General features: G+C 60.2%; 11 protein-coding genes across 11 annotated transcripts; 6 read left to right on the forward strand and 5 right to left on the reverse strand.

The window, feature by feature from the left end:
- Positions 1-37: 37 nt before the first annotated feature.
- On the reverse strand, positions 38-1,154 carry JDV02_004995 (uncharacterized protein). Its single transcript, XM_047986240.1, has one exon. The coding sequence runs from the start codon at positions 755-757 to the stop codon at positions 110-112; it is 648 nt and encodes a 215-aa protein (XP_047842220.1). The 5' UTR covers positions 758-1,154; the 3' UTR covers positions 38-109.
- Positions 1,155-1,335: 181 nt separating this feature from the next.
- PRP45 (mRNA splicing protein) lies at positions 1,336-3,306 on the reverse strand. Its single transcript, XM_047986241.1, has 2 exons — positions 1,717-3,306; positions 1,336-1,662 (listed from the first exon to the last, which is right to left on the reverse strand). The coding sequence occupies exons 1-2, from the start codon at positions 3,286-3,288 to the stop codon at positions 1,501-1,503; spliced, it is 1,734 nt and encodes a 577-aa protein (XP_047842221.1). The 5' UTR covers positions 3,289-3,306; the 3' UTR covers positions 1,336-1,500.
- Positions 3,307-3,520: 214 nt separating this feature from the next.
- Positions 3,521-4,632, reverse strand: JDV02_004997 (uncharacterized protein). The gene is made up of 4 exons (XM_047986242.1): positions 4,407-4,632; positions 4,163-4,351; positions 3,837-4,106; positions 3,521-3,779 (listed from the first exon to the last, which is right to left on the reverse strand). The coding sequence occupies exons 1-4, from the start codon at positions 4,557-4,559 to the stop codon at positions 3,756-3,758; spliced, it is 636 nt and encodes a 211-aa protein (XP_047842222.1). The 5' UTR covers positions 4,560-4,632; the 3' UTR covers positions 3,521-3,755.
- Positions 4,529-7,334, forward strand: JDV02_004998 (Alkaline phosphatase). The gene is made up of 4 exons (XM_047986243.1): positions 4,529-5,183; positions 5,237-5,242; positions 5,291-6,894; positions 6,951-7,334. Exons 1-4 carry the CDS (start codon positions 5,109-5,111, stop codon positions 7,135-7,137), a joined length of 1,872 nt encoding a protein of 623 aa, XP_047842223.1. The 5' UTR covers positions 4,529-5,108; the 3' UTR covers positions 7,138-7,334.
- Positions 7,335-7,546: 212 nt separating this feature from the next.
- JDV02_004999 (Arylsulfatase (type I)) lies at positions 7,547-9,466 on the forward strand (the record flags this gene model as incomplete). The annotated part of the gene is made up of 1 exon (XM_047986244.1): positions 7,547-9,466. The coding sequence occupies exon 1, from the start codon at positions 7,589-7,591 to the stop codon at positions 9,464-9,466; it is 1,878 nt and encodes a 625-aa protein (XP_047842224.1). The 5' UTR covers positions 7,547-7,588.
- A 312-nt stretch (positions 9,467-9,778) lies between these two features.
- Positions 9,779-10,846, forward strand: RRP15 (pre-60S ribosomal particles component). The gene has a single exon (XM_047986245.1). It carries the CDS (start codon positions 9,835-9,837, stop codon positions 10,756-10,758), a length of 924 nt encoding a protein of 307 aa, XP_047842225.1. The 5' UTR covers positions 9,779-9,834; the 3' UTR covers positions 10,759-10,846.
- On the reverse strand, positions 10,784-11,867 carry YAH1 (mitochondrial matrix iron-sulfur protein). Its single transcript, XM_047986246.1, has 3 exons — positions 11,835-11,867; positions 11,379-11,765; positions 10,784-11,325 (listed from the first exon to the last, which is right to left on the reverse strand). Exons 2-3 carry the CDS (start codon positions 11,615-11,617, stop codon positions 10,983-10,985), a joined length of 582 nt encoding a protein of 193 aa, XP_047842226.1. The 5' UTR covers positions 11,618-11,765; positions 11,835-11,867; the 3' UTR covers positions 10,784-10,982.
- Positions 11,868-12,124: 257 nt separating this feature from the next.
- On the forward strand, positions 12,125-13,865 carry JDV02_005002 (uncharacterized protein). The gene is made up of 3 exons (XM_047986247.1): positions 12,125-12,569; positions 12,627-13,087; positions 13,138-13,865. Exons 1-3 carry the CDS (start codon positions 12,165-12,167, stop codon positions 13,727-13,729), a joined length of 1,458 nt encoding a protein of 485 aa, XP_047842227.1. The 5' UTR covers positions 12,125-12,164; the 3' UTR covers positions 13,730-13,865.
- Positions 13,866-14,268: 403 nt separating this feature from the next.
- On the forward strand, positions 14,269-16,955 carry JDV02_005003 (uncharacterized protein). The gene is made up of 3 exons (XM_047986248.1): positions 14,269-14,619; positions 14,677-16,414; positions 16,478-16,955. Exons 1-3 carry the CDS (start codon positions 14,422-14,424, stop codon positions 16,804-16,806), a joined length of 2,265 nt encoding a protein of 754 aa, XP_047842228.1. The 5' UTR covers positions 14,269-14,421; the 3' UTR covers positions 16,807-16,955.
- A 518-nt stretch (positions 16,956-17,473) lies between these two features.
- On the forward strand, positions 17,474-20,736 carry JDV02_005004 (uncharacterized protein). Its single transcript, XM_047986249.1, has 8 exons — positions 17,474-17,686; positions 17,817-17,869; positions 17,953-18,088; positions 18,199-18,260; positions 18,319-18,432; positions 18,518-18,816; positions 18,926-19,980; positions 20,068-20,736. Exons 1-8 carry the CDS (start codon positions 17,657-17,659, stop codon positions 20,590-20,592), a joined length of 2,274 nt encoding a protein of 757 aa, XP_047842229.1. The 5' UTR covers positions 17,474-17,656; the 3' UTR covers positions 20,593-20,736.
- JDV02_005005 (uncharacterized protein) lies at positions 20,663-22,394 on the reverse strand (the record flags this gene model as incomplete). The annotated part of the gene is made up of 3 exons (XM_047986250.1): positions 20,663-20,977; positions 21,091-22,145; positions 22,275-22,394. The coding sequence occupies 3 exons, from the start codon at positions 22,392-22,394 to the stop codon at positions 20,758-20,760; spliced, it is 1,395 nt and encodes a 464-aa protein (XP_047842230.1). The 3' UTR covers positions 20,663-20,757.
- Positions 22,395-23,021: the final 627 nt, after the last annotated feature.

Genomic DNA, 23,021 nt, shown 5'->3' on the forward strand with positions numbered 1-23,021 from the left:
CTCTCGATCGACACAGGTCCAACGTCATGCATGAACAGGGCTTCAAGAAGACACACAGTCGTCGGCATTAGAACCATTGTTGTAAAGGTCCCATGGCATAGGGCAACATCTATGAAAACGTCTTAACCGCCGCCACAAAGGCGCACACCCACGCGCCCAGGTCCGTCGTCAGCGTCCTCGCGAGGTTGATGCGCAGCCACTCCCTCTGCAGCTCCACGTTGGACTTTGGACTCTTGCCGCTGCCGCTGCTTCTCCCGGCCTCTCCCTTCTTATCAGCATCAACATCATCACCACTACCCAGATCCGCCACAGCAGCAGCCCTAGCAGAACGACCTGTACTACTACTCGTGCCCTCCTCCCCATCCCTCTCCACCAACTCCCTGATCCGCCCCGCCACCGCCGGCACGAACCCCAGGTGCCCCAGCGCCAGCGCCCCCGCGGCGACATACCACCCCAGCGCGCCCCTCCGCGCCAGCATCCCGCCGTGTGCCAACGCCGCGCCCGCCGACGCCCCCGCCGTCACGGCCAGCAGCGCCAGCACTCTCGCCACGCCGCGCGGGAACAGCGCCCGCCAGTACCCCGGCAGCGTGGCCTCGCCGTGCGTCGACCTTGCGAGTAGCGACAGGAACAGCTGCTGGTCCCATCCGAAGACGAGCGACGCCGTCGATGAGGCCAACGGTGCGAGGAGCAGCAGCGCCCGTTTTGGGTCTGTGGTGCTGGCGCCTGTGCTTGGGCCTGCGAACGTGCCTGATGCCATTTTTTTGGTGGTGACGGTGTTGACGGTGGTGATGGTGATGATCTGATATGGCGTGACGATGATGATGATGCTGTGCTGCGGTGCCAGTTGCGATGGCACAGCTATGTCGCGTTGCTTCTTCTGTGAATCGGAAACGAACAGTGAAAAGGTACTTCGTCAGTAACAAGTGAGGTCAGAGTCGCTTTCCAGTGTGCCGTTGTCGTCGGCCTCGCTTTTCGTCGCCTTATCGGCCGTAATCGTGAAAGTCGTCGGGATAAACAGCCGTAACCCTCGAGCGAGCGAAAGGATCAGAAAATAAGGCCGAACCCGGGGGCCCATACTTGACGATGCCATCACATGATGTGCCGCGTCAGTGGTCGCACGACATCGAGCGCAGCCCCAGAAACCCCTCGCTTCGCCCACCGGCAGCATTTCCGAAGGATTCGCTCCCATGCATATCAACGACTCCGGGTATTGCCGAATCGTATGTTCCATTGTTGAAACACCGCACCGTGCGCACCACGTCAAACCGCCGTATGCATGGCTGGTCATAGAGTCACGTACAGGCACTTATCTGGATGAATGGCATATACGAAGCACAGTAGAGCCCACAGAAGCAGGTTGGCAGGCTGTTTGTTGTCGCAGCTTGCATTGGATATATCACATGGTGTATTGCCAGTTACTGGCAAGTAAATGATTCCACCCAGGCTAGCTCCTTGCCCGATGGATGCCCCCAAAAGCCAACGCCTGTTACACAACGCCCATTATTCATCGTCTTCTACTCGCGGCCGTTTCGGCTGCCTGCCCTCGTCTTGCAGGCCGTACCCTCGCTTCGAAGACGAGCTCTGGTCCACCTCAGACAAGAACTTGTCCACGTTGAACGGGTCCGTCTTGTCCTTTTCGAATTGTACGGGTCCCTCGCGAGCCTGCATGTCTCTCGTTAGCACATTTCTTCTCCATGGCGACTGCCCTTTGCTTACCTCGACCTCGCTCGCGCCCTTAAAGGTGCCCTTGCCCAGGGCCTCGCCGAAGCGGCTCGTCTTCTGGATCTTGGCCATCTCCTTGTCGCCGGCTTCCGGGTCGTCATCCTCCATGTTCGCCCGCGGTCGGTAGATGCTGCTGATGGCGTCCTGGGCCGCAAATAGGGGCTTGTCGTAGTGATTGTCTTCATTGAAGCCGCTGTCGAAGCCGCTTGATTGGTTGAACAGTCGCGAGTCGTACATGGTCTCCTTGGACTGCGTCGGTTTTGCCAGCCCGAGGGCCACCTTTTCGGAGATGTCACGGTTCTGTTCGCGCGCCATGACCTGCACCCGCCGCTCAGCACCCATGCGCGTTTGCCGCAGCTTCCGCTCCTCGTCTCTCCGCTTCTCGCGTCTGGCCTTTTCTCGCTCACGAACTTCGGCGTCCTCGCTGTCAGAGCCCGAATCGGAGTAGCTGCTGTAGGATCCTGATCGCGACCGCGAGTCTCGCGAAGTCCTTGAGTCCCTGCGTCCGCGGCCCGCCGCAGCACGCTCCTCTCTTGCCTTTTGCGCCAGCGCCCGGAGGTTGTCCTCCTTCTGTGCCTTTTCCTTCTCGGCCAGCCTCTGCTGCATCATCGCTCGTTGCTGTACCTCCTCGCGGGCGTGCCTCTCGGCCATCTTGACCGCCTCGGCGAACTGAGCATGTTTGTCGTTGATGGCAATGTCCTGCAGGCCACGCCCGTCGGCAGCCAATCTCTTGTCCAGCGGTACCGTATAACCCTTGGGATTCTTCCAGTTCGACACTGGCGGCGGGATCTTCCACATTTCCTGATCTTCGGCCGTGAGCTTTCGAGGCGGCGAGTGCATGACGGGTGGCGGCGGCGAGGGCGGTCCTCGCGGAATCTTCTTGTGCTTGAACTTGGGTGGCTCCATCGGGTCTCGTTGGCGCTCGACAATCTTCATGATCCGGTCTTGCTTCTTCGAGTTGTCCCCCATCTGGTCTGCCGGCGTGTATCGCACAAACGTAGCCTCTTTTCGGTTGCCAACGTTGACGTTCTTGGGTTTTTGTGCCGCCACGGCGCCGCTGACCAGAGCCGCGAGCGCGTTCTTCGTCTTCTCAGTCGTCTCCGCTACCGATTCCTTGGTCGGGCGTGAGAGGTCGACTTCTCCCGCATCAGCGCGTTGTCTCAGTGGGATAAGGTCCTTGAACGATGTGTGCACAATCCGGCCGTCGCCGTGTCCGCGTCGCGCAATCGCATCGTACTTGACCTTGCCCTCAGCATCAACCTGGATCGCCAGCGCGTTGCTCGTCGTCGAGCCCTTCTTACCCATGTCGAGAGGGTATTGGGCAACTGGAATCTCGGGAAACGCGCCTCCGTCGCCGAAATCCTCTTGGGAACGCGGCCGCCATCCTGCACGTTGACCGTACGGCGGAGGGCCGGCTCGCTTCAGCACAACCTGCGTTTCGTCCAACTGGCCTGCCCCGACGATACGGGGGCCTCTCTGCTGCGATCGCGATGCTTCTTCTTCATTCTCGCCGGTGTATTTTGGCTTTGGCAGCGACGCCTGCAGCGAGGCGGCGATCGAAGCCATGGCTGTGGTCGTTGTGTGGTCGTTGTTGTGGTGCAAAGGGTCAGTGGATGTTGCGGCCAAGGCCAAGTGTGGGAAATATTTCGATATGTGGCGCAGCAAATGTGGCTTAGCTCGAACCCAGCCAAACCATCCCCCGCAGAATCTACTGACCCACCAAAGGCCACCAGCAGTGTTGAGCAAACTTGGCTTTGGTAAAGACCACTAAGACGAGTTCCATACGGAGTGCAACGGTAAATATGAAGTCTGGCTTTAATATCAATGTCAGGGCTAAGCTACCAACAAAGGCCGTATTACATTGACCGCCGACGCCAGGGCCATGTCCAGCTCTCGTCGATTCATCACATAAGGCCAGCCATGGCCATCCCATAGTCCATCGCGCTCCGGATATTACACATGCCATAACCCTGTGCCCTCTTTTTATGTATCAACATGCGCCTCATAATGTCCAACCGCCGACGAAAACATGCTCAAACGTAACCCTTGCGCGCGCCCTGCAAGTAATGGTTAGCCGATGCTAAGCCCCGCCTGCGTTGGTGGTCAAGACGTACCTGGAAGAAGAACCGGACTACAAACACCTGCAGTGCTCCCATGCAGATAATCAGGGCAATCTGGATCATGCTAAAGTTGACAATGCGCTTCTCCGTGCTGTTGACGGTGCTGAAGTTGCGGTTCTCGCGCGTGCGGAAGTACTTTTGGCTTCGCGAAATGGTCGACAGCTGGGTGGAGATCTTGAAGATGGACTCCTCGAGCACCGATGTCTGCTCTGGTGACGTGCCCTGCTTCGACGGGATCTGCGCGGTGCGCGACTCGTTCTCGACCTGCGCGAATCAGCGACGGCTCAAGGGGAATGAACCGGTTTTGGGAGCAAACGAACCGAAATGTCAAAGTCGACGTATTTCTCGGCAAAGGTGCTCATCTCATTGTCGAAGCAAAACGAGTACTCGCCGGCCTGCTTCGCCGTGAAGACAAAGTCACCACTTCGCTCCTTTTCGCCCTCGAGAATGACCTTGCCGCCAGGGCCCTCGACGATGTAGTCGACATCAAAAGAGCCACCCGATTGGACCTGCGACCAGAGTAAGCTACAGGCCCGCGCAATTGCGCATTCGACAAGCACCCACAGCAAAGTAGAAGGCGATCTTCTCGTTGTCCTTTTTGGTGTCCGTGTAGAAGCAGGCCTTCTCGTTGGCCGTCAGCTTGTACGTGAGCGCCGTGGCCGCGACATCGGTGACCATGCAGGCAATGACGCCCGCGGCGATCGTCGAGAGTCTCATCGTGGTGGCGCGAGTCGGTCGAGGGGGGCGTTGTCGCGTGCTGGAAGCAAGGGTCGGGAGGTGTCGATGTGTCTTGATGGAGTGTCGCGAAGGGGCCACGACAAGCTTCGGCGCGGAATTTCGCCTACGCCGACCCGAGCCCCTGAAGCTCCCCCAGCCAAGCCGCCGTGCCGCCGCCCCAAGCTCAGCCCAGACCCGCCTGCGGTCCCGCCAAAAAGGTCAAGCCACACCTGCTGCCCACGCCACGACACGGCACGCGTCTGCTGCCATGGAACAAACCAATGGTGACGTCGGTTGCTGCAAGTAGCTCCTGCTATCAATTACGACTGGTCGCTTCGCGCATTACACGTCGCCTCCGTCTCTTTCCTCCACAACAGGTTGGTTAGCAGTCCGTGGCAAGACTTTGCCAACCCTTCTGATCTCTCTGAAACCGACCCCGGAATTTTTTCTCGCACTATAAAAGCTTTGCGCCCTCAGCCTGCAAGCTCTGCGACAGGTCGGAGCTATTGTCGAAGCTCCCCGGAATCTCCGGTCTCTCCTGTCGCAGCCATGGCACTTCAGACCACCGTCGCGAGGGTGTCCTCGACCGGCCTCAGAATATGCGCCGTCCTCTTTTTCAGATTCGTTCGTACCCATTATGGCCCGTCATCTCCTATCGCATACTAACATGACTGCAGTTTCCAGTAAGCTAGCGACGCGTCGCCTGGCGTTGCTCATACTAACCGGCGCAGGCACATTTCCCGTCCATCACTTTTGCCCTCTTCGCCATCTACCTGCCCGCCTTCGTGGCTAGCTACTTTACTGAGCCTAGTGTGGAGATTGTCAAAGACGAGGTCAATGTCACGGTCAAGGAAACAACGGCCACACCTAAGACACCCCTCTTGGCCGATGACGGGGTCGCTGTGGAGCAGGAGCCCGCTGTTGTGTCCGAGGAAATCGATGTCGCGGAGACCATCATCGTTGAGGAGAAGACGGTTGCGCCGTGGAAGATCCTTGCGCTTGGCTCTCCCAGCTCCAGCCGCCCGAGCCTGTCCATTGCGACACTACTTATCAACTTACTGCTGGTTGCGCTTACGGGCGACGCGCTGTTCCGAGCCCGGTGGTATTACCCATCCCACGACCTATCTTTTGTTCGTCTCGGATATGTCTCCCCAACCGAGGCCAACTTTTTGATCCGCGAGCCCGATCAGGGCAAGATGCCAGTCACTCTGGAAATCCGCATTCTGGACCCGGAGCCGCCTTTCGACAATCCTCTGTGGCAGCCTGGCGGCGGCGTTCGGTGGACGACCAACGAGACCGACTTTACCGGATATATAAAGGCTCCTTTGCGACACTCGGAGCAGAGACGGTACGAATGGAGGACGTCGAACAACCACTCTGGAGAGTTTCTGGCGCCACCAAAAGCGGGAGCGACATCCCGGTACGATGGCGGAAAATTTACGTTCCTCTCCACGTCTTGCATCCTTCCCCGCTTCCCGTATAACCCATTGGACCACGCGCTGGCCATTCCAGGTCTGCGTCACCTGGCGAACAAGTTGCCTGATCTCGGGGCACAGTTTATGCTCTTTCTTGGAGACTTCATCTATGTCGATGTTCCGGAAAGGTTCGGCAAGTCGGCTGAGGAGTATCGAATGCAGTACCGCCAGGTGTATGCCTCCCCAGACTGGCCCCCCGTGGCGCAGAATTTGAGCTGGATCCACGTCCTGGACGACCACGAAATCTCCAATGACTGGTCCTCGAATACCACTGGCATCTACAAGGCCGCCATTGATCCGTGGAACATTTATCAGGCTGGTGTCAACCCACCAAGCTCTCATGCTGCCACCAGCCGGCTACGGAAGCGCACCGGTGTGACCTGGTTTGAGTTTACCCAAGGACCTGCAAGCTTCTTCATGCTGGACACGAGGAGCTACCGATCTAGCAATAACCAACCTTTCGATGATACCAACAAGACAATGCTGGGCAAAGCTCAACTGGACGACTTCTTGGCCTGGCTGGCGAAGCCAGAGCCCCAAGGGGTCAAGTGGAAGTTCGTGGCCTCGTCCGTGCCCTTTACGAAGAACTGGCCGGTCAACGTCAAAGACACATGGGGTGGTTTCCTGGTCGAGCGGAGAACTATTCTTGAGGCTATGTGGGAAGCTGGTGCGCGTGGCACTACCGTGGTTATCCTCTCTGGAGATCGGCACGAGTTTGCGGCAACCAAATTCCCACCTCCTCCTGAGTCGCGGTGGCCCGAAAGCGCCACCGCGTTCGAGTTCTCGACAAGCCCCCTCAACCAATTTGCATCCCCAATCCCCTCGTACAAGCAGACGGACAGCGAGGACATCAAGTTGCAGTAAGTAACCCTCGTCGTGGTTGGTCCGGTTCTCCACTGACGCGAGACATGCACAGCTATATCCCTTCGGGCATGTCCAAGTTTGGGTCCTTCACAATTCAGGAGGTGTCTGGCGAGAGTACGCTTCAGTATCACCTATACATCGATGGACAGGAGAGATGGAGCACGCTGCTTGTTGAACCGCCTGTAGCGGAAGGCTTCAGCTCAGGCAGGTCGTTTTGGGACAGACTCCGGTTTTCGTAACTCAAATGCAATGTTGATAGTGGGTTCGAGCCGCGAGGCTCCGGGGCGTAGGGCTTTGGGATTGTAAATAATTATGCGGCTTGTGTCGATACCTTGTGGCTATGGTCATAGTTTTGGGTAAATACTTGAGTATCGGCTGCTTCAAGGGCGGCCTTTCGTGCCGCTATCGGCGCTGCGGTCGTGCAACTGTTGTCCTCTGGGCTTTCGGGACCTGTCAGCACCTACCAAGCGCCCCAATAGGGTGTTTTTGCGAGACGCCGAGCTCGTGATGGAGTGCGGAGCTGTCGATCTACCCGGTCTTAGCCAGCGGGGCCCGATGCGCCGTCGTGATGGCGCGATTGTTGGAGTCGGGCTAGAACATATACAAAATGGACGAAGTGGCAACACGTTCCCAAGCCATGTGGCTTATCCTTTTGTCGCCAACTCCATATCTGCCGGCTTCTCTCGATTGATGAACGGCTTCGCATCGCCCAAGGACAAACAGCAGCAATCGTCAAGGGGCACCATCAGCATGGCTGCCAAGCGGCCCAACTTTCTCGTAATTGTCGCCGATGACCTTGGCTTCTCAGACATTTCGCCATTCGGCGGCGAGATCAACACACCGAATCTGGACAAGTTGGCCAAGAATGGTATCCGGTTCACGGACTTCCACGCCGCGGCGGCGTGCTCCCCGTCCCGGGCCATGATCATGACGGGTACCGACCACCACATTGCGGGACTGGGCAACCTCATCGAGTGGACAAACATCTCGGGCCAAAACGACCCCAACGGGACCATGTCTACCAACGTCCAGCGCGGGATGCCGGGATACGAGGGGTACCTCAACGAACGCGTCGTGGCTCTGCCTGAGCTCCTCCGCGACGACGGCTACCTGACACTCCTGTCGGGCAAGTGGCACTTGGGCCTGACGCCCGAGCGAAGCCCCAAGGCGCGCGGCTTCGAGCGCAGCTTTGCGCATCTGCCGGCGTGCAGCAACCACTACGGGTACGAGCCGCAGCTCGAGGGCCAGGACAAGATCCCCGAGTTCATGACCATGAGCTTCATCGCGCTGCACAGCGAGGACGGCGAGTACACCAAGGTGCCTGAGGGGTGGTACTCGTCGGACGGGTACGGCGATAAGATGCTGCAGTACCTGAAGGAGCGCGACGAAGGAGGCGACGAGAGGCCCTTCTTTGCATACCTGCCGTTCACGGCGCCGCATTGGCCGCTCCAGGCGCCGCAGGAGGTCATCCGCAAGTATCGCGGTGTGTATGACGAGGGGCCCGATGCGCTGCGCGAGAAGCGGCTCCAGCGGCTCAAGGACTTCGGCATGGTGCCGCAAGATGTCGAGCCGCACCCCGTCGTAGCCGACGAGGTCAAAGAGTGGAGCGAGATGAGCGAGCAGGAGAAGGCCAACTCGTGCCGCGCCATGGAGGTCTTCGCCGCCATGGTAGAGTGCATCGACACCAATGTGGGTAAGGTGGTCGACTACCTAGAGGAGACGGGTGAGCTGGACAACACGTTTGTGTGCTTCCTGTCAGACAACGGCGCAGAGGGCGCCGCGTACGAGGCGTACCCGATCGTCCAGGGGTCGATGATCCAGCATCTGCAGCGCTACTACGACAACAGCTTGGACAACCTCGGGAACGGAAACTCTTTCATCTGGTACGGGCCACGGTGGGCGCAGGCGGCGACGGCGCCGAGCAGGCTATACAAGGCCTACACGACTGAAGGCGGCGTGCGGGTGCCGTTCCTCATGAAGCCCCCACAGGGCTTCTTCGATTCCAAAATCGATCGCCATAGCATCACGCACCAGTTCTCGACCGTCATGGATCTCGCACCCACGATACTGGAAATGGCCGGCGTCACGCATCCGGCGCCAACGTACCAGGGCCGTGAGGTGGTGCCCATGCGCGGCGCGTCCATGGTCCCGTACCTGCAGGGCCGCGCGCCCAGGATCCACGACGAGGATTTCATCAACGGGTGGGAGACGTGCGGGCGCGCGGCGGTCCGCAAGGGCGACTGGAAGATCGTCTTCATCCCCAAGCCCAAGGGCCCGGAGCGGTGGCAGCTGTACAACCTGGCGCGCGACCCGGGCGAGGTGCACGACCTGGCCGAGCAGGAGCCCGAGCGACTAGCCGCGCTCATCAAGCTGTGGGACCAGTACGTGCTGGAGACGGGGGTCATTCCGCTGAGTCCGGAGCTGGGCCAGTGGATGGCGGCGATGGAGGAGCAGATGCCCGAGAATGCGTGGATCGAGTACGAGTACTGGAAGGACGGCGCGAGGGAGGACCCGGCGCGGTTCACGAAGCAGATTCCGCGGTTCGAGAGGCGGGTCAAAGCAATCTGATGCGATTCCGTAGGTTACTCGGGGCGTGTGCCTCATACGTAGAGACAATGACGAGGCAGACGCATGCAGACTCATGCACGTTGACGGGGTCTGTCGAGGGAATTCAAGGGTTAGGGTTACGACAGCGCCCAGCCGTGTAAAACAGTCCAGTCTCCACATCGCGCGAGATCCGCATCAAGACCCACCCACCACCATCCCTCCCGGGTCCGCCGACACCGCCTGGCCCAGCGGCCCCTCCGTCCAGAAAAATTGCCTGGCAGAATCCAGACTTTTTGCTGGCAGCTCCGCCAAAAATCTACCCAGCGGCAGCCGCCCTCACTTCACTTCACCACACACCACACTCACACACAGCAAGCCGGGCAGACACAATGCCAGGACACGCAAACAAGAAGAGGCCAATCGACGGCCGGCTACAGCGCCCGTCAAAGAAGCAAAAGCGACAGCAGCTGAAGCAATATCACAGCGAGTCCGAGGCCGAGGAAGAGGACCAGGGATTCGATCCGGTCAACCTGCTCGACTCGGACGACGATATCCACAATGCAAAGGTCGACGATGGCGCGGAGGATGCTGGTGATAGCGACTCGTCCAGCGCGGAGGAGGAGCAACCCAAGCTGAAAAGGGCTATGAAGATGAAGGCACAGCCCAAGAGCAAAAAGGCGCCGCCGCAGGAGGCAGACGAGGAGGACGAGGATGATGATGAGGAGGACGAGGACGAGGAAGACGAGTCAAATCTCGACGAGTTCGACCTCGAGGCCCGCTCAGCCGGCACCAAGTCAAAAGCGAAGCGCAACGACCCAACCGCATTCGCGACGTCGCTGTCCAAAATCCTATCCACAAAGCTCTCCTCGTCGAAACGCTCAGATCCCGTCCTGTCACGGAGCGCCGCCGCGCACGAGGCGTCCAAGGCCGCCGTCGACAGCGCCCTGGAATCCAAGGCCAAGCGCCAGCTCAAGGAGCAGAAGCGCCGGGCCCTCGAGAAGGGCCGCGTCAAGGACGTGCTAATCGCGACCGCGAGCGAGACCACGGGCGTGCCCGAGACGACGACGTCGGAGATCCTCGACAAGGAGAAGAAGCTGCGCAAGGTGGCGCAGCGGGGTGTGGTGACGCTGTTCAACGCGGTGAGGGCGGCGCAGGTCAAGGCGACGGAGGCGGAGAAGAGCGCCAGGAAGGAGGGCGTCATTGGCATCGGGCAGCGCGAGAGCAAGGTCAACGAGCTGAGCAAAAAGGGATTCCTGGACCTGATTGCGTCGGGTGGAGGCGGGCTCAAGAAGGGCGGGCTGGAGGAGGCCTAGTTATTGAGGCCGGGGCAGTCGTCATGTAGGAAGAGAGATGAGGTATTCATTAGGGCTCCATCACCTGTAAATGCATTCAAGATACCCCCAATGACGCTCCTCCCGGTGACCCATGGGCTTTTCCCCCGCCTTCTATGCGCGTTTTGGTAGTGTACAAGTTTAGACTGAACAGCTGCGCCGCCCGCTCGGCGCCTTTGCCTCCTCACTCCGGCAGGCTTCTCCTCTCATTGGAAGTCGCTTGCTTGCAGGTTCCTCGTCATGGACGGCAGCTTGACGACAAGGCCGTCGAGCTCCTTTGTCATCTTGACCTGGCACCCCAGCCGGCTCGTCTCCGTGAGGCCAAAGGCAAGGTCCAGCATGTCGTTCTCGTCATCTTCGGGCTCGGGCATCTTGTCGTACTTGTCCTCGTCTACAACGATGACGTGACACGTCGAGCAGGCACAGGAGCCGCCGCACGCGCCCTCCATCTCGAGGTCGTTGGCCTGCGCAATGTCGAGCAGGTTGTCGCCTTCGGAAACGGCAAACTTGTGCTCCATTCCGTCCTTTTCGATGAATGTGACGTAGAGCCTGGTGCCCGTTAGCTGCTTGTTCCGCCGTGGGACGACGCATCCAAGACGTACTCTTGGCCGGGTTTCGGCGGCTCGATATGCCCGTGCCGCCTTGGCGTCGTGGTTGTGAAGGCGCGCCGAGCGGGGGTCACTGCCCATGCCCACCGAGGCACGGAGCTGGGCTTGGACTGGGCTGCGAATGACGATGCAAGACTGGCCGTCTTCATTTGCACGCGACCAGGCTGTAGGCTCCGGCAAGCTACGGTCGGCAGACATGCCAGGCCGGCGGCGACTGATCTCGAGGCGGGCATTCTGGGTGGCGGCGGAGGGAGAGGGTGCGATGTCGCTGGGGGGTTCGGGCGGTGGAGGAATTTATTGAAGCGGCGATATCCGACCCGGGTCGTCGCGGTACCCGAGCGGCAGTGGGCGGGGCGGTCGCAGGCAGTTGGAAGACAGCGTCTGTGGAAAAGGTCAACTTTGGATCAATTGCGCCTTTTCGCGTAGGCTTAGATTTTTGAGCGGACGGACGGTCTGGCAGCGCGCGGTCGCGGACTATTGCTCACTCTCGCATTTCCGAAGCCTTCGCTTGCAAATGCGGCCCCCGTCACTGGTTTGCGGCCGCCAGCTCCACCGGGAAATTCATTCGCCGGCGGCCCGCCCTGGCCTGGCACCCGCCGCCCCCTAACTCCGACCTGCCGAGCTCACTCAGCGGCTCAACCGGGCCTGGAGCTTGGCCCGGACCCGGCCTGGCCTGTTTTTTGCTGATGATTTCATTTTCCGACAGCTCCTCCTCACCTCACCCGCGACTGCAGCAGAGACGCAAATGCGCCACCGCCAACCCCCGCGGCCGCATCCATCATGTCGACGACGCACAGAGAGGGCGTCAACCCGCTGAGGCCCTACTACATTCCGCCCACCATCGGCGAGGCCGCCGACCCCGTCGCCGCCGCCAGCACGAATCCCTTCTCCGGCCGCCATGCGACGGGCAGCGCCCGCTACGCGTCCAAGGCGCGCGACGTCCTCGCCGACCTCGACTACAAGGACTACCTGCGCGACTCATCGCCGTCGGTCGTCCAGAGCGTCAAGGAGCTGGTCGACGAGCTGGTATGGAAGTACACTTCCGTGTTGATGGCCCAGCCGTTTGAGGTGGCCAAGACGATCCTGCAGGCACGCGACCAGGACGACAACGCCGCGCTGGCCACGGCGTCGGAGCCCGGCAGCTTGAAGCGGCAGGCCTCGGGCCAGGCCGGCTCCATCTATGATGTATGTGTAGTTGCGCGCCCGATTCTGCCGCCTTTGGAGCTCTAACAAAAAATACAGTACGCAGATTCCGACTCGGAAGGTGACGAACCTGCCTATTTCACATCCAACGTGCCCGGAACGCCCACGTCCTCGTACAGGAGAAACCAGCACATTCACGGCGCATCATCGCCATCGTCGACGGCCAAAAAGCCTGCTGTCCCAGAACACCAGCTGACTCTGCGGAGGCCGGACTCTATTGCCGAAGTGATTGGGCAGTTATGGCAAAAGGACGGCGCATGGGGCGTGTGGAAGGGCTCGAACGCAACGTTCCTCTACACCGTCTTGCAATCCTTGCTGGAAAACTGGTCGCGAAGCTTCCTGAGCGCCATCTTCAACGTTCCCGACCTGGGCGTCAGGGAAGACATGGACCGCCTCATCGACATCGCGTCCCCGTATCCCTGGGTATCCCTCTTCGTTGCTGGCGCTGCGGCGGTGGCTACAGGCGTCCTTCTCTCGCCGCTGGACCTTGTACGCACTAAGTAGGTGACCCCGGTCGTCATGTTTTGCAGGCAAAAGCTGACCCTTGCAGGCTCATCCTGACTCCGAACAAGGGACAGCGCCGGACGCTGGCGTCCCTGCGCGCCCTTCCGTCGTACCTGTGTCCGTCCGCGATTGCTCTTCCCACCGTTCTCAACTCGCTCATTCATCCGCTGTTGACATTATCAACGCCGCTCGTCCTGCGAACTCGATTCATGATTGATAGCCAAGTCTCGCCGATGACGTTTTCCGTCGCCAAATTTTTCGCCTCGTCCGCTGCGATCCTCGTCAAGCTGCCCATCGAGACGGTGCTACGCCGCGGCCAGATGGCTGTGCTCACGGGCCAGCAGTACGCTCGGGTGCTCGGGGCAAAGGATCAGAAATTCGAAACCATTGTTCCCATCGGGCGGTACAAGGGCGTCTTCGGCACCATGTACCACATCGCTTCCGAGGAGGGCACGCGGGAGATTTCGGCCTCGCAGCCTCCCAAGAAGGGCAAGGCGAAGGCTAGGACCCTTCAGCCTACGCACAGAAAGGGGCAGGGCCTGGAGGGTCTTTGGCGTGGCTGGAAGGTCAACTGGTGGGGCCTCGTTGGACTCTGGACGGCGAGTGTCGTTGGCCGTGGTGGCGAGGGCGAGTTCTAATGGCAGGAGGCGTGTATACTCAGCTGGGAGGTGCATTTGGGCGGCAAGGCGTTACGGGTTGGGAACTCTCCCCTATGACTATGATGATGGGCGGCATGATATCCTCTTTTCTTCGTCACATGTAACAATGACAACATCATCTGCACAAGAGCGCATAGCGGCTGCACTATCTCGTAATTAGCGGCGGTGTAAAGGTGTCGATAGTGAGAGGCTTTCCTGATAAACGTAATCTAGTAGCGCTATGAGTCTGCGTCTCTATATGAATGGGCGAGCTGGATCGGCGGCACTCCAAAAGGCAAAGACAGCAAAATATGTAAGGTATAGTAATGCTATGTAAGCATTAAAGGACTGATGCCACAATGTATCTATTATTTATTCATCTCAACGACTGCATGTCGGCATTGAAGACCGACAATAAAGCGCGTGTCGTTCGCTGTAGGGTAGCTGGATCAGTCACGTGTGGGGCTGGCGCGACCTCTTCAGGGACCCTTGTATTGCGCATCACCATCCCTCTCCCGGATCCTACACAACGCGCTTGGCAACCAACACACGGCAGCACCCGCCGCGCGATCCGATAATCACTCCCTGGTGAGCCGCCGCCGCCGCTACATCTCTATGTAGAGATCTGAGGGCATTACCGGAGCTCGCTCTCGCCGAGGCATCGCGTGTCTGGTTCGGGACGGACGTCGAACATGGCGACCCCGGCTGCGAAGCCCAACGGCGCCCCTGAAACGAACGGGGATCGACCGGCTGCGCGGAAATTCAAGGCCTCCGACCTCCCGCTGCCATCGGCGACGCGTGGCGCCATCGAGTCTCTCGCACATAGCTTCAAGAAGGAAGGCGCCTACGACTCGATCCGCAAGCAAGTGTGGGACAAGTTCGCGGCGAGTGTACGTTTCAAGAATCATCGCGACTTGACAATGTTCATTTTGCTAACGCTTAGGCAGGACTACGAAGCTCAGGTCACGAAAGCGATTCTCGAAGTAGCGGAGAAGGAGGTCGAACGAAACCCGCAGCAGCTCCTGACCCTGGACCGACGGAAGGCGGCCGCACTCATCGACGGCGCTCTGGAACGCTCTGGGGTCTATCAAAAAGCCGAAGATGTCATTGGGAAACTCATAGATGTCGATGGGATCGAGGAGCGCATCCGCGAGATTCGACGCGCGGATATTGGCGAGGAGGCTGCCTCGGCCGAGATGACGCGGGGCGCAAAGACAGACGAAGAATACGCTGCCGACACGGAGGCACGAAACGCCGAGCGTGAGCGCATACGGGAGGAGCTCAAGCAGAAAGAGGCCGCAATTGAGGAAGAGAAGCGGCGCATCGCCAAGGAAGAACAGCGCAAGGAGGAGAGGGAGCGCGAAGAGGCTGAGCTTAAGCGGCAAGCCGAACGCGACGAGCGGCGGCGCAAGAGGGAGCTGGAGAGAGAAGAGCGAGAGAAACAGCGTGACAAGGAACGAGAAGAACGACACAAGGAACGTGATCGCCGAGACCGGGATCGCGACAGGGACAGAGATCGTCCACGAGACCGATCGCACTCCCGGTCCCGCTCTAAAGACAAAGAGGCGTCATCGGCAAAGCTCAAGGAGAAGCTTTCCAAAGAAGACAACGATCGACTGGAGCAGGAAGCCCTCGCCGACCTTCTCCGCGAGAGCAGTAAGGTTGCTCGAGCGCAGCTTGACTTGGAAGTGGACGATACCCTAGCGCCGCCGCCGCGAAGAGTCGGGCCAACATCCGCCATCAACCCAATCCGTCGGGACTCCCCGCGCGTGTCCGAGTCTCGCAAGCCTAGCGACCCTGCCTTGGCAATCGGGCGCAGGGACTCAAAGACGCCCGCCGACAAGTTGTCTGGCCTACGAGAGGAGCGGCGGAGCACTAGGAGTGCGTCACGGCCTCGCAACCGTGACATGGACAGGGGGAGGGACCGAAGCCGAGAGCGAGAGTCTGATGACCGCCGGCGCCGGGATCGACGGTCACAGTCCCCTCGGCGTGAGCGGAGCAGGTCCCGCGACAGAGATCGTCGGGACCGGAGTCGGTCGAGGTTGAGACGCGACAGGAGCCGCTCTCGCCCTCGACGAGACGACCGCCGAGACCGCAGCCGCTCCCGAGACCGACGCGAGCGGTCGCGGCGCAGTCGATCGCGGCGCCGAGAGCGAACACGGTCTCCTGCACGGTCCGAGCGTCGTGATAGGAGCCGCACGCGAGACAAACGGGACCGGTCCCGGGACCGGCGAGACCGCAGCCGCGATAGAGATCGGACTCGGTCGCGCCACCGGCCGGATAGACGGGACAGAAGTCGCTCACGCTCACGGACAAGGCGAGAGCGTAGTCGGTCTCGCGACAGTCGGCGCGGCGTAGGTGATTACTACGACCCTAGAGCGGCCGCCCGCTCGCCCGCACGTCGGCGCAGCCGAGACCGGGACCGTGATAGGGATAAGGAAAGGACCCGGGACCGAGACAATGATCGCGACAAGGACGAGGAACGCGACCGTGGCCGACGGAGCCGGACCCGATCACGGCCTCGCACTTCCATGATACGCACTGCATCCGTTAGGAGGGACGAGCTGGAGGAGTGGAAGCTGGAGGAGGTCAAGAAGCGCGAGAAGGAGGCCAAGGCATATCTGGCAGCCCAGAAGGACGCCAGGGAGAAGGGATTGCCGGTGCCCGGGGTCGATGACAAACCTGGTGAGTGTCTCTCTGCCCTCTCAGACAGAGCCGACGGCGGAAGATTGCCTAACGAGCCACGAGGCCGGGACGACCGCGACACGCGCCGGAGCCGGTCCCGCAGCCGTGACAGGGCACGGCACCGAGACGGAAGCCGGGATCGAGACCGCGACAGGCGTGACCGGGACCGTGATCGGAGCCGGGATCGCGACCGTGAGCGTGACCGAGACCGAGACCGAGCCAGAGATCGGGATCGGGATCGGGATCGGGACAGGGACAGAGACAGAGATAGAGACCGCGACCGCGACCGCGACACTCGGAGTAGGCGCGACCGGAGCATGTCGCCTCGACGGGAGCGAAGGCGTCGCAGTCGCAGTCGGAGCCGGAGCCGGCGCCGAAGCAGGAGTCGATAGGGAGGACCACTATAATGTCCAGAGGATATAATGGGTGCGGGGCAGCAGCGCCCTACAAGGCCGGGTGGGAAAGGCATCGTTAACAATATACGGATCATACCTCTCGCTGGTGGCGTAGCCAAGTGGGCGGGTATCTATCTGCCTTGTTGTAGGGCCCCGTTCGAGCCCTATAATCGTTGCATATGGTGTTGTAGGCCACTGATGGGTGTCGTGCTCATATGCGGTCAATAGATGAAGCGCGAATATTCCACCATGACTGCGCTAGGCCTCGATCGCTTGTATAGCGTTTCGAGAACAACCTGGTTGGACCGGCTTGGGACGGTGATGGCTTCAGGCGGGAGCTCAATGGCGTGTAGGAAGCTCATCCTCCGAGGTGTCGAACTATGGACTAGACTAAATGCCGTTACCGTATAAAGAAAACACGGCTCAGATGCTAACCAATGAACCAACATCTGATACGGGGGTCCAAGTTTCGATGCTAACTAATACGTTACTAACCAACATCACCAACGCCGTTTGGAAGGTGGGCTCTCAGGTCTTAGTCGGTCATGTCCCTTTTAAGCGCACGACCGAAGAAGGACACCCAGACCCCGCATCCCCGCGTCTACAACAAAGATCTCCAACTCCCCTGTCCCGAACCGGTCCGGTCTTCCGATATCTTGCGCATCTCCGCTACTACCGCCCACGCCGCAACCAACTCTTCTTCCCAGTTCGTAACCGCAGCAATTCGGACCGCATCGGCTCGGTCCTGAGTCTGTGTGACGCCCGCGAACCCACCACCATCACCAGACTACGCCGCCAACACAACAGCGGCTGCTGATGAGACGGCGACAGCAGCAGCAGCAGCAGCATGTCTGCAGGGCACAATGACTCGAATACAGTAAGCAAAGAGGCCCCCCCCCGCTTCTCTCTCCCACCGAAACTCGTCGGGCCACGCTGGTGGTCCTCCACCACGAAAATGATGTATGTGTGTGTGTGCCGGCCGTTGCTCTGACCACTGCGCATCCTAGATAGGCGCATATCGACCCATTAGACGGATACGACAGGCGTGTGACGCCTGCAGGTACTGCTGCTCCGCCTTGAACCCCTCCCTCCTGTCCTTGAGTGAGTGAATAGTGAAACCCGTTAGGCTTACGATGAGGCTAGGCGCAGGAAATCCAAGTGCTCGGGGGAGCGGCCCGTGTGTTCGTACTGCGCGAGGTTCCGCAAACAATGCCGCTACACGTTGGACAATGCTGCGGCTATCGCTGCTTCTGCTGCGACGAGGGCATCGTTTGGCAGTGTAAGTCGGTGGAGCAGCCCAGATGCTGCGCCCATCAGCACCTCTCTCTCTCTCTCCCTCGCTCTCACGCGCGCACGCATTCGTAGCTAAGAGTTACTTACTACTTGTAGGCAGAGCAGGCGCGATTGGATCAACTCGAGGGGAAGCTGGATTCGGTCCTCAACGCCATGAGGTATAGTCGAGCTTCCCGAAGTTGTCTGTCACGTTGGGCTAATACGCGACACTTGTAGTAAGGGACAAAATCCGACAGTCAGTCCCGGAAACTCTAGCACAGGCTCTCGTGATGCCGTTTCACCAATGTCGCCTTCTGAGTCGGTTGCGGACGAATCGGACTGGCAAAAGAGGTACGCGAAGTCTCATCTCCGATCAATCCTGTTCAGCCAGCCCACGACTTGTGTGGGCAACATACTGACCCGCCCTTCTGCGCAGTGTCTCCTTGCCAAAGAGCGCGGTCGAAGCCGTGGTAGACCGTTTCCTGTCCCAAGTAGACTGCCGCTCCGCCCTCGTGTTCCTGCAGGACTGTCAGCTCGGGCCCCTGCAGGACGAGGACCTGCTCTATGCTGTCTTTGCCCTTGCGACTGTATCCTCTGACCAGCCGACGATACGGCAGACGGGCGAGGAGTGCAGGAACTCGGCCCTATCCATCATCGTCAAGCGCATCTCGGCGGGCAAGGTACAGGCCGCAACGTTGCAGGCTCTGTGTGTGCTGACCTACGCGGACCTCGTCTGTGAGTGTACTTGCTTACTGCCTCCATCTACCCTTTTGTTTGGAGTGACGGTCTGTTTGGCCTTTTCTGCTGCCAGGGCTAACGAAAGGGGGAAAACTCTCATGCGCAGGTGGCATGGTGGACCGGGCAGAGATATTTGCCTCCATGGCCATCAACTTGTGCGAGACAGCCGGCGTCATCGTCGACGGGCATCTCAACCACGACGTCGACTTCCCCGACCAGCTGCACGGGTGCTACTGGAGCCTCTACTTTATGGAAAAGATGCACAGCTGCGGACGCGGCGGCTTGCAGCTCCCCGGCGCAGAGAACAACAACAACGACGACAACGACGACGGCCGTCGTTGTGTCCCAACGTCATACCGGTTCCGCTTCGCCAGCGACCTCCCCCGGCCGCTCAACGGGCCGGACAACTCGGGTCCTCAGGGCAACTACATCTCGGTGCTCACGCCGGGGTCGCACCCCCAGTGTCCGGACCACGGCATCATGGCGTACGCGGCCAAGGTGGCCTCCGTCTGGGCCATTACCGTGCGCTTCTGCCTCGGGCGGAACACGTCGGACAACAACAACGACTACTACAACAACAGCAACAACAACAGCAACAACAACAACAGTGACCTCCCGCCGTGGTCCCCCGGGTCGACGTTCGTCAAAATCACCTCGCTGCTCGTCGAGCTCGAGACGTCGACGCCCGCGCAGCACCGCTTCCACTTCGCGCGCTTCGCCGACCGCTCCGCGCCGGAGCTGCAGCAGCACGCCGGATACTGGGGGCTGTTCCTCCTGCAGCAGTTCGCCTACCACACCATCTTCTGCCTCCTCAACCACCCGGTGCTCGTCTCGGTGCGCCTCCGCCGGGCGTCCGTCGCGGCCCCCTACTCGGTCATCCAGGGGTGCACGGAGCAGCTGCGCATCCACAGCGACTGGGTCGTGCACTTTGTCGACATGCTCGCCGAGAGGGATGGTGACGCGTCGTCGTCGTCGTCGTCGTCGTCGCCGTCGCTGACGAACCCGTTCCTCGGGTACGCGACCCTCATCGTGGCGAGCGCGTGTCTGCCGCAGGCGCAGTGCATCGAGCACGAGCCGACGCAGAGGCTGCGGAACAAGTTCAACAAGTGCGTCGAGTTTGCCCAGGGGCTGTCCAAGCACTGGCCGATTCTGGTGAACATGGTAAGACGATAATAAGATACGACTGACTCCTTCGTATCAAATTCCCCCCTTTCTGTCGGAGTCGATCCGCTTACACTGTTTATGTAGATCAAGGTCGTGCGACAGATGCAAAGCTCCGAGGGCTTGGAAACGACCCAGACCTCCTCTTCCTCATCGGCACACCCGGGCTCAGACCTGGTCACGTTGCTGCTCAAGCTCCTGGACTACAAGTCTGTGAGTAGGTCACCCGAGTCCAGGACGTCGCTCCTCGCCACCTCGCTGTGCGCCGACGTACACGCCAAAGAGTCCCCTCCTCGTCCCGCATCGACGCTCGCCCATGCGGCCAGTCGGACGCCGCGGCCCTCCAACGCGGGACTGTCATCCGCTCCGTCCACTTCCCTGTCGCCGGGCGCAGCGGACCACGGTGCGCTCGTGGCGTCGGGGCCGGCTTGGCCTTATCCTCCCGTCGCAGGTGGCAGGGAGGCCCAGGCTAGGACGAACCGAAGCATGGCGGGACACGCACAGGAAGTGTTCAGCGAGATGCCCATGACGGTCGACATGTCGGATGTGTCGCCCTGGCCAATCTCGGGGGTGGATCAGTCAGGCATGTGGTGGTCCATGGGGAGCCTGTAGCGCGCGGTTCAATGTCCTTCGACGCTTGGTGTTCATGTATATACCCAGACGGAGCGTGCATAGTCCCGGGCGGTTCTTCTGTTAACAGCATGTTCACCTTGTCCGTTATATCTATATATCTGTATATATATCTGTTTCCAACGACGTGAATCTTGTCAAGTCTATCTATAGCTTCCCTCGCGGCGCATTGTCAAGCCCTGCCCTCTCGTCCTGCCTGAGCTCTCTCCTCTCGGGCCCATCGCGGCTGCCATCCCCCAGGAAGACAGACATGCCCTTGTCCGCATACTCTGTGTGGAACCGCCACTTCTGGGCCAGATTGGGCGGCAGTTGCTTCTTGATGCCCAGCGACATGTACTTGCCCAACACGGGCGTAAACTTGAATGCGCTGCAAAACCCCCCGCCTTCTTGTCAGCAACATGGTCTATCCTCTCGGGCACAAAGAAACGAGAAACGAAAGACGGAAAAAAAGAAGGAAAAGGGGGTCCAAGTAGTACGTACTGTCCGCTGCCCGAGCCTCCGACAAAGAGATTCGGGTGGTCCGGGTGGTAGTCCATGAGGAAGTCGCCCGACGGGGTGTCCGTGTACCAGCACACGCCCGTCCGCTCAAACGGACGGTCCGCCAGCTCAGGCAGAATCTCGCGCAGGCCGGCCCTGAGGCGCGCCTCGCCGTCCGGGGGCGCGTAGTCGATGCGCCGGCCGTGAGGCGGTTTCGCGGGCGGCGTCGAGTAGATGGACCGCATAATGGTGCCTGTCGTCGTCGTCGTCGTCGTCGTCGTCGTATCAGCACGGGCAGCCACGTCCGAAGCGCCGGGACGCCGGGTGTAGCCCCGGCCGTGGATGGCGGCCTTCAAGAGTCGCGTGTCCTTGTGCGGGGGGAAGTTGAACCAGCCCGTCGACAGGTTCAGGTAGATGGGCAGGTTTTCGTACTTGCGCACCTCGTCCTCGGTGAGGCGGATGTAGGCCAGCACCTGGCCCGTGGCGAGGACCGAGTTGTACATGGAGACGAGGGACGAGCTCCAGGCGCCCGCGGTGAGGATGAAGAAGTCCCCGCGGACGACATCGCCCGCGACCGTGCGAGCCGCCTTAATCTTGCCACCGCCCTTGCTACCGCCACCAGTCGTCTCGAAGCCAGTCACGGTGCCCGCCGCTCCGCCGACAAACGACACGCCCATGTCCAGGCAGTCGTCCCGCAGCTGCGCCACCGTCTTCGCCGCGTCCGCCCACCCGCAGTTGGGGTTGTAGTAGCCCTCAAAGGGCGCGGCGGCGAGCGGTCCCGTGAGCTGCGGCAGGACGGCGTGCGCGGCGGCGGCGCTCTCGAGCGGCGTCCACGGGATGCCCGCGCGGGTGAGCTGGCTGGTGGTCCGGTTAAAGTACACGGAGCCGCTGGTGCCCTTGGTGCAGGTGACGATGATGGGCGTGGGGACGAAGATGCCCTCGTAGCGGGGCGAGCGGCTCCATAGCTCAAAGGCCTCCCGCGCGACGGCGAGGTAGTCTGCGTCGCCGTAGTCGAAGCGGATGATGCGGTTGATGTCGTTGCTTGATGCGTCAGGGGTCTATTGTTTTTCTCTCTCCCACTCGTCGGCGTCAGTGACCATCCTTCTGTAGGGACAATGCATACAGCGGCGTTTTTGGCTTTTGCTACTCGAGGGTGGGTGTGTGTGTGTGACGTTGGGGAAACTCACCGGGGGGACATGTCTGTCGAGAACGAGAATGTTCTTGTAGCCCTCCGACGCCAACTTGTGAGCCGTGCTCAAGCCGAATATACCGGCACCGATGATGACTATCTTGCTGTTCAGGTCCATGCTTGCGTACGATGCTGTTGGTGAGTGAGGCCCACGAGGCGCGCGGTTCAATAGATGAATTGTTGTTATCCAGCGTAGAGGTCCTTCCTCAAGGCAAGCAGCTGCTGTGGTGTTGTTGGTGTCGCCGTTGGGGAAACTTGGAAGCAACGAAGACGGCTGCTGCTGCTTCTTTAAAGCACGTCTGTCTACTCTAGAGGAGCCGTTGCACAGGTTACCTGCTTATTTTCTTGCGCGAGCGAACCAACACGGAGATGCCATTGGGTACACCGTACGATGATCGTGGGCCGCGGGGGGGTCTTTGATACGGAGCACACGGCATTCTCGTCATCGTGGCTGCGGCTGGTGGGGAAGGGGGAAGCGGTCACAGTAAAAACGCACACCGACCGCCACGTTTGAATGTGTAGTACATACATACAACAGCCGGCGAATGTCGTCGTCTGCGACTTCGGGGGGGCTCTGCATCGTGAGAGGTTCCTTGTAAGTGGTGGCCACCAACACAATGTCGGACCGCTGACCGGCGTCTGTCTGGTCCCGACGACGACCCCGCATGGGCGGGAGGCCGGACCGGTGTGGGTTGAACGCGGGGGAGGATGACGGTGATTGACGGTTGCCCCCAGGGGCTACTTG

Source organism: Purpureocillium takamizusanense, chromosome 4, assembly GCF_022605165.1.
Source record: "Purpureocillium takamizusanense chromosome 4, complete sequence".
Taxonomy (NCBI): domain Eukaryota; kingdom Fungi; phylum Ascomycota; class Sordariomycetes; order Hypocreales; family Ophiocordycipitaceae; genus Purpureocillium; species Purpureocillium takamizusanense.